Raw genomic sequence first — 20,031 nt, 5'->3', positions numbered from 1 at the left:
GTGGATAGAGAGTGAGCAGTTAGGTGTCACCTCAAACCACTAACATTCCTTCACCCACTGGTGATCCAGACACTTTTTATTTATTTTTTATATTTACATTTTTAATTTATTCTTCAGTGCCAGTTCATAATAAAAGGTGGGACTTTTTCTGTGTCATGTCTGAAAACTGCTGGAAGTTTTCACATGGACTTTTGTTCACGTGTGATTGTATATCCCTCGTGAATTGACGCTACAAGTATATTGCAGATGTTGAAGGTGTTGTGCTATACAACAGGTATTGAATAGAAAGAATGGCTCTTTCTTTAACAACAATTGTTTGGGTTCTTGATTATATGACACTAATGCCAATACAACTTAAAGGTAAGGACAGCATATTATAAATTGAGATAGAGCCACAGAGCTAGAATAAATGTGTAGCATTGCAGAAAAAGAAATTCATGGTTGATAGAAAATTAAAACAAACACCATCATGAAACATTGAAGTATTATTCTGTTCTATAATTGAAGTTATATCAATAATGTGTTTGTTTTGTTGAAGTTATACAAAAAGCTACACAAAAGGCTATCTGTACTTTGCCCACCACGGACATCGAAACTTGGTTTCTAGAGTTATATATCCACAGAGATATCGCTGTACTACTGAGAGGCGTCATGAAGTGATACTCGCAACATTAAAAGCATACAATCTCTTCCGACGAAGTAAATATTACTTAATAGTGAAGTAGTTACTGTTTATTCAATCTATGCTATAAATAAATATCAATAACTTCCTTGTCAGTTACATGCAAGCTGACATGATGAGTTTTGTTATTGTAAGAAAAGTCTCGCCGTCACTTCTTAGAGCAAGCACTGTATAAACGAAATATTATTACATTATTCTTTAGTTAACTCATTATAAGTTTTATTAGTTATAAATTTTATCAGCAATAAGCATTTAAGTTAGAACGTTCTAACTGATTGTAATATTTTTATTTCAAAGACTTGAACGATGATGGCTTTTCTATAGATGGAATGAACCGAAAAAGAGCAAAAAACAAAACAAAGAATAAACATAAGAACGGTATGTATGTAAAACGGCTGGTTTGGGTTGAGAACTTTTTAAGTAGAGGAGAGAACATCGTTTCGACCTTCTTCGTTCATCGTCATGTTCACAAAGAAAGAAAGGGGTAACTGACCGATAGTAGAGATATGTAGACGACACGATTGCGGGATTCACATCTACAGAACACACAATTTTTTCAATCACATTAACGCTATACATCCCAACATCAACTTCACATGTGAACAAGAAGGAAGCAATCAAATATCATTTCTTAACCTCAAAATTACAAGAACCGATACACAATTTAATAAACAGATTTCTACCGAATAATTACCCATACTGGACTATACATTCCTTGGGACTCAGCACACGAAACAAAACAAAAACTCAACATTCTAAGAAACCATATAAACACAGCCATAAAACTATGCTCACCAAATAAAATTAATGAAGAATTAGACAAAATAAAACAATACTTCTTCAACATCAATAAGTTTCCTCCACAAACCGTAGAAAACATTATACGCACACACCTAGACAGAAAGCAAAATCAACTAACAAAAGTAAATATATCTCACGAATTAAAAAATCACGAAACCATATACTGCTGCATACCATATATTCCAGACATCAGCAGACAAATAACCAACATTTGGCAAAAACTAGTAACTTAATGCCAAATTTATTCAAAAACCAAGCACAAAACTAAGGTCTATATCAGGTAAAAACTATAATGACAAACACCACACCAACGTTATTTGGTGATAACTGCCACGACTTCTATATTGGAGAAACAAGTAGAAAAATGAAAACTAGATTCAAAGAACACAAAAAGTCACCTTCACACGTTTTTGAACACTGCAAATCAAATAAACATCCAAATACTAAATAAAAAAACAAACATAAACAAACGCAAAATTAAAGAAGCCATACTTATACAACAACTCACGCTCAAAATAAACCAATACAAAAGAACACCTTTATACCTATATTAATAAATATAATCAAACATCTAAGCACGCCCTCTACATTCCTACACTCAATTACACAATTGCCTTCAAACAAGTGGTCAACTATCGGTCAGTTACCTCTTTCTTTCTTTGTGAACCTGACGATGATCGAAGAAGGTCGAAACGTTCGCTCTTCTACATAAAAATGTTCTCAACCCAAACCAGCTGTTTTTACATATATATTTTTCTCTACAAGTGAGTTTTGTCGTCATCACTAATAAGAACGCTATGGCTTAGATTTATTTTAATTGTAATGTTTCATGGTTAACTCTATGCCATCTGGCGAAATTGCAGGGCTGAATTTAAAGCTAGATTTTCAAGGTTAGAGAAATGTATCAGTAAGTCTATTGTACACGATCCCTGTACGTTTACGTACGATCGAACTGTTCATAAAGTCTTTGGAAAAAAACCTTCGTTATCCTGCATTGGACAGCTTATAAACAGAAATCACTGTAGAAGGGTGTGCTTTAAACATGACAATCTTACAACGGAGTTTTCAACAACTTTAATTATGCTTCAGAACTGTCGTTACTGAAGCTTAAGTAAACAAAATTCACATGAAACTAATGCAAAAGCTCTGAAACAGTATCCCGTATACGGTGAGACACTAACAAAAGTTTCATTGTACTTTTATGAAGTACGCTCGTAGAGACGTTTCCACGTTTTTCACTGGCTTAGAATTTTGTAAATAAAACTAATAGGAACTAATTAATTCGTTTGAGCCACGTGATGTTTTATGAGACAAGGACGTCGCCCTCCGCACCATTTAGAGGCAAAGTTTTGAGCATTAATATGCATTGCACTAGTTACACGATGCATTTTTATGCAACAAGCTAACTTCACAAGTTCCGGTTTTCTTTCTTTTCTATTTTCAGTCGAGCATGACGAGTTGTGAGATCATTTCCCTCTGCTCCAGATTCCTTTTAATACGTCAGAGCAGCAAACTTATTCCAGGCGTTTCAGTTTATACAACAAACACACAAAAAGACTCGACTGTAGGTCCTTGACTTGCCTTGGCCTTGATTTAGACTTCATCACTTGTCTGGTGTTTTCTTGGCCCAGGTCATTGACCGCTGAAATAAATTCAGTCCTATTTGGTTAGAAACGAAGATAAAGAACGTTGGCGTTGATGCAGGGAGCATTAACCATGTTTGGCCACACAGAAGTTTGATATGCGATATATCTATCCTGGTGAACATGTTAAGTATGTCGTTTTAAAGTTTTTGCGGGCATCTAGAAAAGTTCAGTGACAGCTATCTATGAGCAGTAAGTACAAGTGATTTTTGTGTTTTTAAATCTTCTGTGTAAAACATTGGTCACTGTATATGTATATATATATATATATACACTTGTTATTAAGCACAAAGCTACCCAATAAGCTATCTGTGCTACGACCGCTGCATGTATCAAAATCCGATTTTTAGTGTTAATTGCCTCCTTGCTTGCTACTAAACCAACAGAGAATATGTTCGTTTGTTTTTTTAATATCGTGCAAAGTTACATGAGAGCTATCTGCGCTAGCCGTCCCTAATTTAGAAATGTAAGTCAACACCACCCACTTCCAGCTTTTGGGCTACTATTTTACCATCGAATAGTGGGATATATCGTAACATCGTAAAGCTCCCACAGCTGAAAGGGCGAGCACGTTTGGTGTGACAGTGATACGAACCCACGATCCTCAGATTACGAGTCGAGTGCCCTAATCACCTGGCCATGCCTGATCATGTTAAATTAATTGGCTTATAAGCAATTATTAGGAGAAAAAACTGAGTAGAATCTACGTTCGCTAACTTGTGTGTTTCAAATATAGATAATCTCATTATACAGTTTACGTAGTAACTGTTCAATGAATATGATCCCGAAAAATTAATTTTTATTCACTTAACACCTAAACAGACCAAGACGGTCTTAATATATGCACCGAAATGGCATAAAGATATTGAAAATTTCTAATTTATTACGTGAGTAATACCGTTTAATAAAATTATAAGACGTATAAGATACTATTTGTGTGTGGGTTCCAATTACTGTATTTCTCTAACACAAATATAGTCATTTTAATTCGAAATTTTAATCATAAGAATTCGGTTAAAACTATCATTATCAGTAGTATTGGTTCCAACAACTCAAATGTCAGAACGTTTATTGATAACGTTTCTCTTAACCAGAATTTTGTTCACTTTGTATATAAGTTTTTGACAACAATGACAAAATAACTGATATACGTATTTATAAGGTTCATCTATTTCAGAATTTTGGAGCTAAGCAACTTAGAACTGGCAATCCGTATTTTGAACTGACAAATTACAAAGAAGCAGCATCACCAAATGAATAATAGAGTTTTACCGGCATGAGAGTTGAGTATGGAGCATTGTGTAACTATAGATCTGTGGGTTGATAGTCCCGTTCAGAAAAATAAATAAAATACGCTCCGAACTTTAGGTACTTTTAATGTGAACGATCACACTATTCGGTCAGACAAGTGTAACCCCAAAGTTGGAGGTAGATTTTGTTTTCTAACTGCCTTTCCTTTAGTCTATCAGCTCAAAATTAGGAATATATAATGCAGACAGCTTGTCAGTAACATTTTTCGAATATCCAAAAACAATGAAACAAAGAACTGTCACTCTTATAGCGCTCCCATGACCACAAAGTGCGTAGAGCATTTTTGCGGTTACGGGACATGAACGCGAATCCTAGAGTCTACAGGGCGAACACGCTAATCACTAAGTCAAGTAGCCCATCTACTTATAGACCAGGATAAAACTTTGCGAGACATTTTCTGAGTGTAATGTGAATCAAACAAAAAAATTTAATTGGGAGTGAAGCATAATTTACACACTATCGGTATCATGTTTATTATTTATAAGTGTTTCTTGCAATAAGACATGCACATTCAAATTTTGTTTGACATTAGCAGTTGATTGTATAAACAAACAGTCTAGATACATTATGGATAAAATCTTCATTTATATATATATATTCTACATTTTCGTTCAAAATATATTATTTTATTCAATTTTTAAGTTAAACTGAGATTTAAAACTTTTTCGTTAAGTAATGCATAATTCTATCTTCTCCTATTGAACTGATTTCATAACATCCTAAATATCTTTCTTGTCTATTAGAAAGAGGTTTTAAAATAATATTTCTTTGATGACGTTATCATGATTTCATTCTCTGAATTATGTTGCGCTGTGTTTTCTGAAAATCAGTAAATCATGTTGTAAATATTATAGTAAAAGGTCAAAAGGAAGGACTTGGTCCTGCATGTAAAGTGGTATTTCCGCTTGTGGTTTAATGAGTGGCTTGTGGGAATAAATGGAAAAGGATTAATAACATGATCCATAAAAATCACTTAAATGGGATTCTGTTTTATGGTTCGTTGTGTAATAGGTAAACTTATTATAATCTTAGTCAATATAAGACTGATTATATTGTCAAAGTCTGTGGAAATAATAAATAAATTTAATATTAGTATTTACAAGATTGTATTTTCTGAGTCTGTGTAACAAATGAATTTCATCTTAATTATTACAAGACATGTTGGCCCGGCATGGCCAAGCGTGTTAAGGCGTGCGGATCGTAATCTGAGGGTCGTGGGTTCGCATCCCCGTCGCGCCAAACATGCTCGCCCTTTCAGCCGTGGGGGCGTTATAATGTGACGGTCAATCCCACTATTCGTTTGTAAAAGAGTAGCCCAAGAGTTGGCTGTAGGTGGTGATGACTAGTTGCCTTCCCACTAATCTTACATTGCTAAATTAGGAACGGCTAGCACAGATAGCCCTCGAGTAGCTTTGTGCGAAATTCAGAACAAACAAACAAGACTTCTTATATTTTCTTATAAACAATAAATAAGCTAGTTTTAGTTCTAGTCGTTTGTTGTGCCCTCCACTGGGACAACGATAAGTCTTAGGATTTACAATGATAAAATCAGAGGTTCGATTTCCATCGGTGGATACAGTAAATAGCTCGATTTGGCTTTGGTATAAGAAAATGCATACATATAATACATTCGATTGTGATCTATCTTTTTCTGACTTTATACCGTCTGTTCAAATGAAATGTTATTTATGATAAACTACCCGTGGAGCTGAGAATCTCTGACTTCGTCCATGTATCATATCGGGTAGTACTGTTTGGTTAAAATAACCAAATATGAAACTACATTTACTTTGCGCGGGAACTGATCTGTGGTAACAACAAGTGTTATTAAAGGAAAGCTGATCCATCTTTTACTACAACTACATTTCTTACAATTTTACTATTCTCTCAACCAATGGAGATTTCAGTAAGGATAACTATGGTGCTGACTACTTGTATGAGACATAGTGGCTACGTAGTAATCTCAAAACTTATAATTATAGATCGCTCAAAGTTGAAAAGATACAAGGGCGCTTTAGTACTCATAGTGGAATATAGCCTTAAAACTATTTTTGTCTGATAGAAGAATATGTACTGTTTATTTCACTTATACCTATGACTATAAATTCAGAGTAATATCGTTAGAACCGTTTTAATATTATGGTAGTTTTAGTTCAGCAAATCTGGTATGAAGCGTTATAAAAAACGAAAATACAATGCACAGAAATTTCATATAAAACTTAACCCCTAAAACGATGTTTCTAGATAATTCATGTTATTAATGAACAACTAATATGAACTGTATATGTGTAATAATCTGATCCGTTACTTGATAAACTTTCAACTTGCAGCTTGGAATGTAACCTCTAGTTGGAGATATTTACAGTACATGATCCGAATATTAGCGGTTGGTTTGTTTTGAATTTCGCGCAAATTTAGCAGTGAGAAGGCAATTAGTCATCACCACTCACTGCCAACATTTGAACTAATCTTTTACCAACGAATAGTGGGATTGACCATCACATCATAACGTTCCCATGGCTGAAAGGGTGAGCATCTTTGGTGTGATGGAGATTCTAACCCACGATCTTCAGAATATGAGTCGAACGCTCCTAAGCACTTGACCATGCCAAGCTTAGGCATTAATGGAGATAAGACAACCGTTGCAAACAAGTACCTTAAATTTTATATTCGAATAAAACACCTTAAAGTTAGAAATTTGGATAAACTCAGTAGAAAGCTGTTTGTTTCCAGTGACTCGGCGGTAAACTTAAGAGCTTATCACTGAATAATTCGTAGTCTATAACTCTGTACTTAAAAGCAAAAGAAAAAATAGAATTCTTGTACGTTTTCTCCACTTCATCGCCATATTATGAATAGCTGTGATATTCCATTATTCAATAGAGTTTACTGGTGAGATTTAATTGTTTGCTGTTTGGGATATTTGCTTAGCTACATCTGCACTAGCCATCCCTGATTCTCAACGACAAGCTATAAGGAATACTGTTTTTCAAACAACACTCTTTGCTAACTTTTCAAACACTATTGTTTGATTGAACACGGGAATTTGGCTCTTAGCTTTATAATACACCCATGATCCCCTAAGGCGAAGTAAAGCGCGATTTGTTATAGTTTTTTATGGTAGGAGCGACGGCTCCGCAGATCTAAAGTCCAGCATGCTAATAACTGGATCATGCTGGGTTATAGTTGGAGAGTAGAATAAGGAATTAAAAGGTTTTTCTGTTAAATGTTTTGCTTTACTACTATATTTAGATAAAATTGTATATACGTGTATCATATCAAACTCCTAACCAAGAAGAGCTACCGCTATTACGTGAAAATATATACTTAAATGAATATTTATAAGTTAATTTTCCCAATCCAGTAAAGTTATTTGCCATATGGTAAATTTACTATTATTATTTTAAATGCAGAAAATGTTTTTACGAGGTTTGCTTGCCATTAATAGATTCATACTGTCATAATAACGTTTAAACAACGGCTTTAATAATATATTTGTGCTAATGTGAAGATGCGTAATATAAACTGATACTTTAATAATACTGTTAGAAATAATTATACATATATCTTTTGTAAACCAACAACTACATTAGTTAAGATTATTTTACATATTTTGTTTTTGCTGAAGTGAAAGTATTGGTATGTATTATACTCGAATAAAACCGTTTTGAGCAGGACTCAGAACGTTGCTGGAATATATTTTTTGTTTTTCTTTTTAAATTTCGCGTAAAGCTGCACAAGAGATATCTGCGCCAGCCGTCCCTAATTTAGCAGTGTAAGGGTACAGGGAAGGCAATTACTCATCACCACCCACCACCAATTCTTGGGTTACTCTTTTACCAACGAATAGCGGAATTGATTGTACATTATAACGACCCTACGGCTAAAGAAGGCTAAACAAGCAAGCATGTTTGGTGTGACGGGGATTCGAACCCGCAACCCTCAGATTACGAGTCGGGTGCCTTAACCAGCTGGCTATATTTTCTACAGTATTTTAAACATTAAAACCTCGAACCTGTTTGCTCAATTCGTTATTTATTTTACATTTTGACGTGAATAGTTTATTTCGTGTGATGTCATTAATAGTGTGTTACAGGCTTTGGCTCATATGTAATCCTAACGTAACTTTATGCTGTTTAAAGTAGACAAATTGGGATTTTGGAGTAATATTGATGTTGGTAGTTGGTTCTGACAAGTTTCATAATGTTCTTTTAAGTGTTACATAATATAGCAGTTACATGTATATTTACAGTGGGACTAAATAATAATTCGTGGAGAAGTAATGTCCTTGTAACGTATAATAAACAACAGATAAATAAACAAACCTTTATTTGTTCGTTTAGAACTTATGCGCGTAACAACGTAACGGATAGCTGCGCATAACCGCCCATAAGTTCGAAGTGGTAGACTAAAGAGAAGACATTTAGTCAACAACCCCCATTTGAGTAGCTTGTTTACTTGTTTGTTGTTTGTTTTTATCCCATAAGTAAACAGAAGACTTAAACTGTAACGAATTTAGATTCGTTTTTCGTGTTTTAAATTATTACCTAGGCTTATGAAAGCTAAAACGTTTTGGTAGTAAAATGTATATTTCTTAGTTTTTCGTGTCACACAAAACATATACGTAAACTGTACGTAAAGTCTTGTTTCTTCTTAGACATCAGCAACAGTTTTATTTTTCCATTAAAATACTTATAGCATGTCGAATTTTTAGCTGAATTAACCTACGATTGTTAGGCATTTAGTAAAGACATCTTGACTAATTATTTAAAAGCCACTAAATTAACGGTATGACTTGCTGAAATTATATTCTAATTAAGAGTATACAAAACGCAATTTATTTCAAAATTATCTCTTACTTAGCGTTACTTACATCCAGTTTATTTTGGATACTTTAGGTCATTTTATAGGCGATAAGACAATAAGGTATTCTTTAGAACACTAAGAGAAAAAACGACAATAACTTATCACAAGCCACCCAGTTATCTTTCATCCCACCACTACTTATCGCACATAGTGATTAAACCTAAACATCTCTTTGTGAATTTAATGTATTGTTTTATTAGATTAACGTTAATTTCACGTCTAAGCAAACGTTGTTTGTTCAACGTTTACGTCGCAAAAACACTACGTCCACAGTGATTATTATCGGCTTGAACCCTAAATAAACATTTACTTAATTTATTGAACAATAGTATATCTCTTACGATCTTTAAAGTAATGAATTATTTACAAGTATAGTAACACAAGACAACGCATTGCATTCATATCAGTTCAAAGTATGTTTCATGAGGGACAGAAAGATCAACTAAAAATATAACTTTCACTTATATTACACAAATAATATTGGATGTATTTTGAGATTATATGCAGCTGTATAAAAATAAAGCTTCAGTTAAACTTGTAGTGGCAGTTGGTTTCAATCTTTTTGAAAGTAATTGAACATACGATAAAATGTTTTAGTCACATAAACTATTAACACGAAAAGTATAAAAGTATAAATTAATGTAGAGTTTCATGACGTCATTGAGGGCTCGGCATGGCCAAGCGTGTTTAGGCGTGCGACTCGTAATCTGAGGGTCGCGGGTTCGCATCCCCGTCGCGTCAAACATGCTCGCCCTTTCAGCCGTGGGGTATTTTAATGTGACGGTCAATCCCACTATTCGTTGGTAAAAGAGTAGCCCAAGAGTTGGCGGTGGGTGGTGATGACTAGCTGCCTTCCCTCTAGTCTTACACTGCTAAATTAGGGACGGCTAGCACAGATAGCCCTCGAGTAGCTTTGTGCGAAATTCAAAAACAAACAAAATGAAACAATGACATCATTGAATTTTTTGTGTAGGCTTTTGATATTACTTTTGCGATTATCTGTTTATTCTATGGAAGAAGCTGTAATTTTTCCCGAAACTTAAAGATCTGGAATTTATTCAAAGTATGCACACTTGTGTTATTCTAATGTTTCAGAATACTATCGGTATTGTAGCGTGTCCGGCATGGCCAAATGGTTAAAGCACGCGACTCATAATCTGAGGGTCGCGGGTTCGAATCCCTTTTAGCCGTGGGGGCGTTATTATGTGACGGTTAATGCCACTACTTGTTGGTAAAAGAGTAACCCAAGAGTTGGTGGTGGGTGGTGATGACTACCTTCCTTCCATCTAGTCTTACGCTGCCAAATTAGGGACAGCTAGCGCAAATTGCGTTTGTGTAATTTTGCGCGAAATTCAAAACAAAGTGATTTTCAAAAATATAGCAATTTAATTCCTATAAGAGAAATTTCAAATGATTATCACATGACGGTATAGATTCTAACTATAAAACTTGGATTTCCCTTCCCGACTCTCTTAAGTGCTTTTCGTTAGAGTATTTGGTCTTTGTCGACCTTTTATTATCCTCCTCATCATATTGAATTGTTTTGAATTTCGCGCAAAGCTATACGAGAGCTATTTGCGCTAGCCGTCCCTAATTTAGCAGTGAAAGACTAGAGAGAATACAACTAGTCATCACCACCCACCGCCAACTCTTGGGCTGCTCTTTTACCAACGAATAGTGGGATTGACTGTCACATCATAACGCTCCCACGGCTGTAAGGGTGAACATGTTTATTCATGAAGGTGAGAGTAATGCACGAATCTAATTTGTTTCACCTAACTAACCTACATGAATTGTTATGTTATTGATTTATCAACCGACATTTGCAGTGTTATTAATTACTACCGTGATAGTGTAATCGAAAGTCTTCCTGTAACCAGAACAATTCATTTCCGCTAGAAGACGGTTAGATTGCTCTCTTCCTTGAACAGGAACGTTGGTATAGAATAACTCGACAGTATAAAGGGATTCATATTTAACAGAATGATCACGACCTTCAAAAATACCGTACATGATACGTAATGTAAATAAGAACCATGTGAAACTCAGCCTGCACAACACTTAAGTCTCAAGTGGACTGAAAGGACATGTGTATCCTAAAGGAAGCTAATACCAGGCGCTGATTACTGCACCCCCATCGCCATTCGCATGATCACATGAGTTTCTTAGCACGTTTTTGTGAGCTTTTCGGTCCATGACTAACCATTTTGAGTAACATTTTAGTTTATTGTACGTTGTGCGCCAAAATGTAATAATTAATTTAAACAGCGTATATATTCGTGCTGTAAAACATATGTTAAATGATTATATTTTAAGATTTATTTTAGTTCGCAATTTTTCATACTGTAAGCTTCTCTCTTGATTTCCTACTGTTATTTTTTTACCTTTTAGTATCAAGTAAAAAGAAACAAAAAGCAAGTGAATTTAAACTTAAGTGATATCGTTAGAATCAACCTAAACAGTATTAGAGTTAACCGAACACATGGTTAAAATGGCCAGATCAGAAGTCTCCAAGGCTATAGTGTAGTCGATTTCCTGATTTTTTACTTATCAGTAGAGGTGGGTCACCCAGTCATCAGAACGTTCTACCTACGCGGCAAATATTCTTCACCATACAGTGGTTGGTTGGCTGTTTAGTGTTTTATGAGGCAAAGCAACTGAGCTATCTACGCTTTTACCAAACAGTGAAGTTCATTCTTGCAGTTAAATTACTTCACAGCTAAAATTGTCAAGTGTATTCAGTATTCATCACTGGGACGTTGAGCTTTCGATCCGCAAACATGGTGTATTGAACTTTGATTTATAACTTGATTTAGACCTAAATATGTTTATCTTTCTGTAGAGTATATATTGATGCTAATAATGCACTTTTAAATGTTGAGCCTCTTACTTTTATTTCATTAAGTTATATCAGGCTATAAAGTTTTAATAAAATCGACAGTTTCAACAGTTTTATATTAAATATGTAAAATATATTTTGCTTTGTTGTTTAAACAAGTATGAGAGTAAACAGATTTTCAAAAAAGCAGCTTTAGAACTGTATGTATCACCAAAAACAGTAGTATTCTGCCGCTGGCACATTTTGATTCAAAATCGAAGAATGTTTTTTTAACTGGAATGTCAGTTTGTTTAATTTTTACTGAAATTCGCGCAAAGTTATACGAGGAACGATCTGAGCTAGCCGTCCCTAATTTAGGAGTGATAGACTATAGGAAAAGCAACTGATCAACATCACTCACCGCCAATTCTTGGTTTACTCTTTTACCAATGAATAGTAGGATCGACTGTCATATAATAACACACAAGCGGCTACAGGGCGAATCTTTTCCAAGACAGTAATTTGTACTTGCGAATTGAGTACCATAACCACTACGCTATGCCAAGCCTTGAAACGTTTATAAGAATACACAAATCGTGTCGTCCATAATGAATTCATCTTTTCCAAATAGCCATGATTGTATCATTGTGTTAAATATAGGATGAAGCGAAGTGAAACTTGTTTTTTTTTCGACTTTGAAATGCAAATTCAAAATTTTCCTAAATATATTTGTTACTATTATTTGCACAAAATAGTGCGTTTAAAATATTGGTAATCATTATTTGAATTGAACTTTCAGGTACAAGTCTTTTGTGTATATTGTCCAGACTAGTGCATGGAAATGAACACTATTGCGGGTAAGTTGAATATTTTCTTTCTGACTAAAATAAAATCATGGGATATAGCAAGTTTGTAAAAAAAATACATTATTTTATTTTGATTCTATCATAGCTTTAAGGATTAAATAATGTAATTATGTAATTAATTAAAAGTAATTAAAACTTAAAATCATTTTAACTTTAAATTTGCGACTTATCCGGGCTTAAAAATCACTCACAGTAATTAGTGGAATTATTGAAATAATGGAGATACTTACATTTAAATATTTTATGTCATTATGTGCTACTGGAGATCCTGTAATTAATAAATCCATTGATACTATTAGTATTATATCACACTCACGTGAAAACGTCCAGTTCAGTTGATTGTTTGTTTTTTTAATTTCGCGCAAAACTGCACAAAGGCTATCTGCGCTAGCTTACCCTAATTTAGTAGTGTAAGACTAGATGGAGGGTAGCTAGTCATCATCACCCACCGCTCAGTGTATAATACATGATGCAAATTATCCTCAGTTCCTCTCCCCAATAAGCATATCAATCAGCTTCCTACTACTAGACCTACTTAGCCATATCATTCGTATGGTATATTAACTATCTATTATTAAGATATTAACGCTAAGTACACACGAAATATATTATCGAATGAAGAAGCATCGGAATATATTGAATTGACTGATTTATTTAATGGTAGACTGTTTACATTGAAAACGAAGCGAAGTGTGTACCACTGCAAATGATGAACACAAAAACGGACATGATCCTGATTGGGGTAATGTAAATATGATAGTGACTGTACATAAATTTAACATTTTATTTAGCACTTAACAGTGCCTTTAGCAATGTTAATGACAACAAAATCAGTGCAGGATGAAGGAAGAGAACAATATAGTTCCTGGCTCTTCCAGATACCTAACAAAATGAACCAAATCATTACATAATAAATATATTACAATAACCATTAACATCGGTTAATGTACCTTTATGACATAACAGGCTGAGGAAAAACGTATTAAAGACAAAGAATATTAAATCTAAAAATAAACATCCATATAAAACTTGCATTATATTAGAAATAAATCACAATTGTAGTAGAATTATACAGCACTGATACGAAAAATAATTAGTAGAGTTCTTGGAAGTAGTTATTATTATGATATTTTGAATGTTCGAGCAATTCTACATAAGGTCTATCTGCAAATAGCTGTTACTAATTTTGAACAGATAAACTAAAGAGAAGACAATCACTTAACATCACTTATCTTTAACTCTTGTTCTTTTTTTGTGTCTGCCCGAATATTTGGATCGATAATAATTCTTATTTGGTACCTATAGCTCTAAAGGCTAGGCCGCAGTTTTCAAATTCGAAATTTAAACAAACTAACCCCTATGCCCAGGCTAGCGTAGTATCCTTTAATAATTATATTACTGTTTTAATAGGACGTTCCTAAAGCAGCTGTAATTTAATAAAGAAACTAATTTTGTTATTTTAAGGTCATTTATTGTTGGAAGTGAGATGACTTTTTTACTCCATTAGACACCACAGACATTAAATATGAATTGTATCTAGAAACTTAATTTATTCTTTCATCATGAACACTTTATTATTTGAATATTATAAAATTTCTCCATCATCCACTAGAAGTTAGAGTTTGATCTCTGCAACAGATAACCCATATTAGCCTTGCATTAGAACAATCAGACGAAAAGGACATATTCTTTAAAAGTGAGCTCACATAGCCACTGTGGTACGAGTAATGCAGGCCAGTTTTAAACAGTTAGGTCTTGTGTCTCAATTCTTCAGGCAAAAAAAATTATGTAAGACAAGGAATCTCAAACTGTGGTACGCGTACCATTAACGACTCATGGAGCTAATGTCAGAGACACGCAAACAAATTAATACAAAAATTATAAAATTTGTAGTAAATATATATACAGCTTTCTTCACTTTTAGACTCGCCCTTCGTATGTATAGACTTGTTAGTGTGTTCTTCCCTTCAAAATGACAAAAATTCATACGAGATATTTTCAGTTTTACAAGTTAAAACAGTTACATATTTCCCATTAATAACTAAGTGTTGAAAATATACATTTTTGCTACTGAATTTTCGATTTATTTTAATTAGGGTCAGGTTTGTACTTCAAAAAACGTTTAAGCAAAACGTGGTACACAAGCCTAAAAAAATTGTGAATCACTGGCCGTAGATAAATGCCAAGCACGTGCATTATTAATTTAGAGAGTTGCCCATTAACAAACCCCTGGGATTTTCCGCTCCCAAAACGATATTCTTGACAATAGGTGTTGCAGTAAAACAAAACTAATTTCAAATTTTATTAATTTTGATAGGCTTAGTGATTTATATTTTATTGATTGAAATTTTAATTTTGACAGTCGTGTTAATTGATCTGTAAAGATTAGATGAAAGCGTCAAATTTTCAAGATAACAAATTCATCGCCTCATTTTTCTTATTTCAACAGTCTAGATCATTGCAATAAGATCATCTTGTGAGATTGAAAGATGGCGTTTTCACAATTATTTCTTATCTCACATGTTTAATGTTTTCCCAAAGAAAATTTCTTTGTTCCATGAGCAATTTCGTGTTGATGTTTCTTACACGAAGTGTCTGCGAAAAACAAGCAAACTTAAATGCTTCATACTTGGTTTTGTTCACTTCTCTGAGTTAGTTTTGTGATCAACTAATCAAATAATTCAAAATGCATTGATCGAGTCTATTTTCAAGAAGTAGATAGATAAATATATGCAAAGGTTTCTAAACTTTATATTTCACCATCATTCCACTCTAGAAAGCGTTCTACTAATGTGAATATGCTCATGAAATGCGTGGTCAAGTGATTAGTGAAGGACTATTAAATCAAGGAATTAACAGACCCATTATCAATGGTTTGGAATTTCTTGTACGAAGTGAAAATAAAATACCTTTTTAACAACTGTGAGAATGTAGTTGTTTTGCATGAAATTTATTATGTGTTAAATCCAAATCAACATTCGAGTCGAAAATACCGTAAAGTCTTATTACTGATAGCATTAGGCTGGTTGAATCGGTATTCTAGAAATCAAGTTTTACTCTGAAGGACTCTTCATACTATGCCACGTTCACTGGCAAGTTATTTATATTCTGAAGATTACTTTCAGAAAATATAATATTATATTATTTTCTCTCTCTGAAATTAAGATAGTTTCGAGATCTATAACCAGAAGGTTCTTCTGCAAGTATACCATTTGTATTCCCCTCCTGAATATTTAGGATAGCGTTTCCCAAATTCCTTCCCAACACCTTTTTCATGTCGTTTCGACTTTGTTTTTTCACTGATGTCTTCTGATTTGGGTTAATACTAGAAGTTAAGCGAAGTAAATGTTCTTACTTTATTAATTACGTCAAAAACAAATGCTTCGATGTTACTAAGTTAATAGCTTCAGGAAATATTTATTTCAAGAGATTTATATTCTGCGTAGAAAATATGATTTTGTATACATATATTTTTCTTTTGAATCCCTTATTTGTAGCATAAACATAAACTTTGTTTGTTAAACTGAAAATAGCATAAAAAATCCGCGTTTCAACTGTACCAGTAAAGATTGTATGGATAATACCTCAGTTATTTCTTGATGACGAGAAACCCACTTGAAATAAAAATGTATCTCAGAACGGCTGATATGAGTATTAAAACTTTTACTGATAAGGAGAGAACAACGTTTCGACCTTCCTAGTTCATCTTCAGGTTAAGAAAACCTAAGAAGAACTTCTTAACCTGAAGATGACCTAGGAAGGTCGAAACGTTGTTCTCTCCTTATCAATAAAAGTGTTAATACCCATACCAGCCGTTCTGAGATACAATACCTCAATAAGCCACCTGTGATAATTTAAACACAGATAACTTCTTAATTAATTGTTGACCTATGTTTTTAACTTAACATGGATAAACTGACCCGTGTTACTCTGTTGTGAGAAAACTAATCTTTCAGCCGTAGGCGTATCTTTCTTGGGGATGTTGTTGATAAACACATCCCGCACTTTTGAAGAATAGAATATCCTTTTATTTTGTATAAAATATCTTCTTGCATACCCTAAATAAAGAAACTGTCCCTCCCCATTCCCTCACTTTTGAAAACCAAGTTACGTCACTGCCTATCTTGCGAGTTGTTTTTTTTTTTTCTAACTTGAATGTACACAAATATTTACAGCCCACAGGCTAGATGGAATACAACAGCGCATAGTGGTGTCGTTAAAATCTGCTATGTAAAGTCAACCTGTTAGGCTAAGCAGTACATGGCCGTCACAAGGTCGCATGCCTTTTACCTGGTATACTGATCACCGTTGGCTAACGTAAGTGCTAATTTCCTTGTCAATAGCATGTTCAGCTGAAATGCACACGTCACGTCATGATTTCTTCTGGGAAAAGCAGAAAAAAAACAAAATTTGCATTACGTGAAATAAATATGTTGGAAAGAAAACGTCGACAGCACCTACAGCAAATCAAACAACCGGGCTCAGTAGTACAGAGCGCATGCACCTGAATTATTGCCTAATTGTATGCAACCTAGTAACGACTAGGCCTATGTGCACGTGCTCTTCTTAGCTCAAACTGTTCTGGGTGTCAGTGTATGACAAGTTGCGGGCTTGGAACTCCTTATGTAATGTACAGGAAAACACGCGTTTGAAGAGTATAAATGCCGTTTCCGCTGAAGCAAGAGTAAACCGTATAGTCGTATCCGGTTTATCAGTACTCAAAACCGGATGAGAACTCTATTAGGCAGCTATAGACGTGATTTAGCATACAACTGTCCTTAACTTAAATCAGTGTTTTTACATCTTGCGGTTTCCACATGAGGAACGGTGACATAAGGGAGAGAAGTCATGGTCGTAACCTGCAAAGCTACAGAACTGTGGGTTCAAATTATGATCGAGTTTATTTTAATTTCTTTCTTTTCAAAATAAAGTTTAGTATTATTTTCATCAAGTGTTTAACGTATTGACTGTTTTATATATATATACTTTAATAAGACGCTTTGAATGCATTTTATTTGGTTTATATAAAACCAGAGTTATGTTGCATTTAATAATGTGTTAGTATTACACTGAATTATGTTATGTTGCATTTAATAATGTGTTAGTATTACACTGAATTATGTTATGTTGCAAATAAGAATGTTTGTGTGACACCGAGCTAAGTTATACTGTAATTAAGAATGTGTTATCGTTACACTGAACTGCGTTATATTATAGTTAAGAAAGTGTTAGAGTTACACTGAGCTGTGTTATGTTGCAGTTAAAAATTGGTTAGTGTTGTTAAGTTATTGTTATACCATAGCTAATAATTTGTTAGTAGTCCCATGAGCTGTGTTATATTGTAGTTAATGTTTAGTGTTACACTGAGTTGTGTTATATTGTAGTTAAAAAGATTCTTTAGTGTTACACTGAACTGAAAGTCTATGCATTTTGACTTTTAACTTAGAAATTGTTTAAACGTCTTGTTAGTATTTTTGCTTTTCAAATCCTGAGTATGTTTATGAAGCAGGTTAAGTTTATATTAATTTTCGTAAAAGTGATAACCGTAATAAAACTTCAGTGTAGGTAAAGTGTAGAACCAATAATATAATATGCAACTTAATTACCTATTAAAGTAGGTCGAAATCTAAAACACAAATATGAAACAAAGGAAATATACATGATGTGTTAAAAATATAGCAAAGAATAACACTTCTTGTTAAACGAATCTAGTTTCAATTCAGCTAATATTTTCAAAATTGCCACAGTGAAAATCAGGCCTAAAAATGATAGTTCGCGAACTTAATATGGTTAACACTACAACATTTGTTGTTCGCGACATTTAGTAATACAAACAATATTTCAACAACTACTGTGTCTGTTCTATTCTAGTCGGTGAAACAGGCCTGGCATGTTAGGTGGAAGGTCTTGTCGACACTAGATATTTCGACATATTGTTCTACATTCTTTCCTACTTTAACTTTTTAATGATTAGAATTACTGATTAAGTAACTTAAGCTAAACGGTTCAAGTACTGTAATATCAATGAAAATATTATTTTGAAAAATATTCATTGGATTTCAAACTCAAGATATTTTTCTTACTAGCCTTCTCTTTTCCAAAACCTTGTAACGTTCATCCGCTGTTTGTGCATTCATCATGTTTCATTGGTTTATGCATTTTTTCTGTACTAAGTACTTTTAAAATTATACCATTCTATACATGTCTTGTCTTAGGTCGAAAATTTTTGTACTTCTGCAGATTCACGTGACGAGTGTGATCTAGCAGCCGTCCCACCAGATTTGATTCAACAACAACCTCATATTTTCCGTTTTAATTCTACTCACAGTGAGTCGCTTAAAATACCTTTTTAAGCTTTTATTTTACATTTTATTGGAGATTTTTAGTGGGAGAGTAAAACTTATATTGCTGTGAAAACAACATGTACATTTTTGTTTTCTCTCTTCTCTTGAAAAAGAGAAAAAAAGAGCTTGCTTTGAAAATGACTAGTTATAGAATGTATAATAAAACAGTCGAAGTACGTTACATTAAAACGAAACGTCGTTACAGTCCTTTGAAATATTTCACGTTTACGTGATATTAGATTATCTGTTTCATTACTTTGTAATCCCACGTGACATCACAATGTTTGAGGGATTAGTTTTACTTAATTCTTACTTGAACAACATTTTGTTTATAAAATAAATTAGAAGTTAAAATGTTAATAATTCTTTTAATGTACTTCTCTACACAATGAAAAAGTATGATGATACAAATCATCAAAATTTCATTACCACTTTCACTTGTTAACAGATGACTGTGAAAAAAACTATTATTTACTGTTAAAAAAACTTTGGTTCTAGAGCATTCTGTTTGTTTCTTTGAAGTTAAGCATAAAGCAACACAATTGTGCTCTTTCTACCACGAGTATCGAAATCAGGTTTCTAGCAGTGTAAGTCCGCTGACGTATTGCTGTGTCACTGGTGGCTTTCTAATTGTAAGAAAACAAACGTGTCGGACGTGTCGGATTCGTTATTTTTCTGGACTTTGAATCAGATTATCCTT

The 20,031-nt window shown here is 33.7% G+C and overlaps 1 protein-coding gene across 20 annotated transcripts in view; it reads left to right on the top strand.

Moving 5' to 3' along the window:
• Positions 1 to 20,031, top strand: part of LOC143258447 (uncharacterized) — a 55,313-nt gene that overhangs the window by 9,782 nt on the left and 25,500 nt on the right. For 3 of the 20 annotated variants that reach the window (XM_076517415.1, XM_076517414.1, XM_076517423.1), the window contains one exon: positions 12,921 to 12,978. In XM_076517415.1, the coding sequence (XP_076373530.1) occupies positions 12,957 to 12,978 (22 nt within the window). In that variant the 5' untranslated portion in view covers positions 12,921 to 12,956. Of the gene's footprint in view, positions 1 to 2,927; positions 3,319 to 11,401; positions 11,533 to 11,744; positions 12,089 to 12,920; positions 12,979 to 17,312; positions 17,865 to 19,202; positions 19,315 to 20,031 lie in introns of those variants that run through there. The other 17 variants (XM_076517409.1, XM_076517408.1, XM_076517425.1 and 14 more) reach the window with 15 other exon arrangements.

The sequence above is a fragment of the Tachypleus tridentatus genome, chromosome 8, assembly GCF_004210375.1.
Source record: "Tachypleus tridentatus isolate NWPU-2018 chromosome 8, ASM421037v1, whole genome shotgun sequence".
Taxonomy (NCBI): domain Eukaryota; kingdom Metazoa; phylum Arthropoda; class Merostomata; order Xiphosura; family Limulidae; genus Tachypleus; species Tachypleus tridentatus.
Note: the sequence above shows the minus strand (reverse complement) of the source record. Positions and strands in the feature narration are given on the sequence as shown.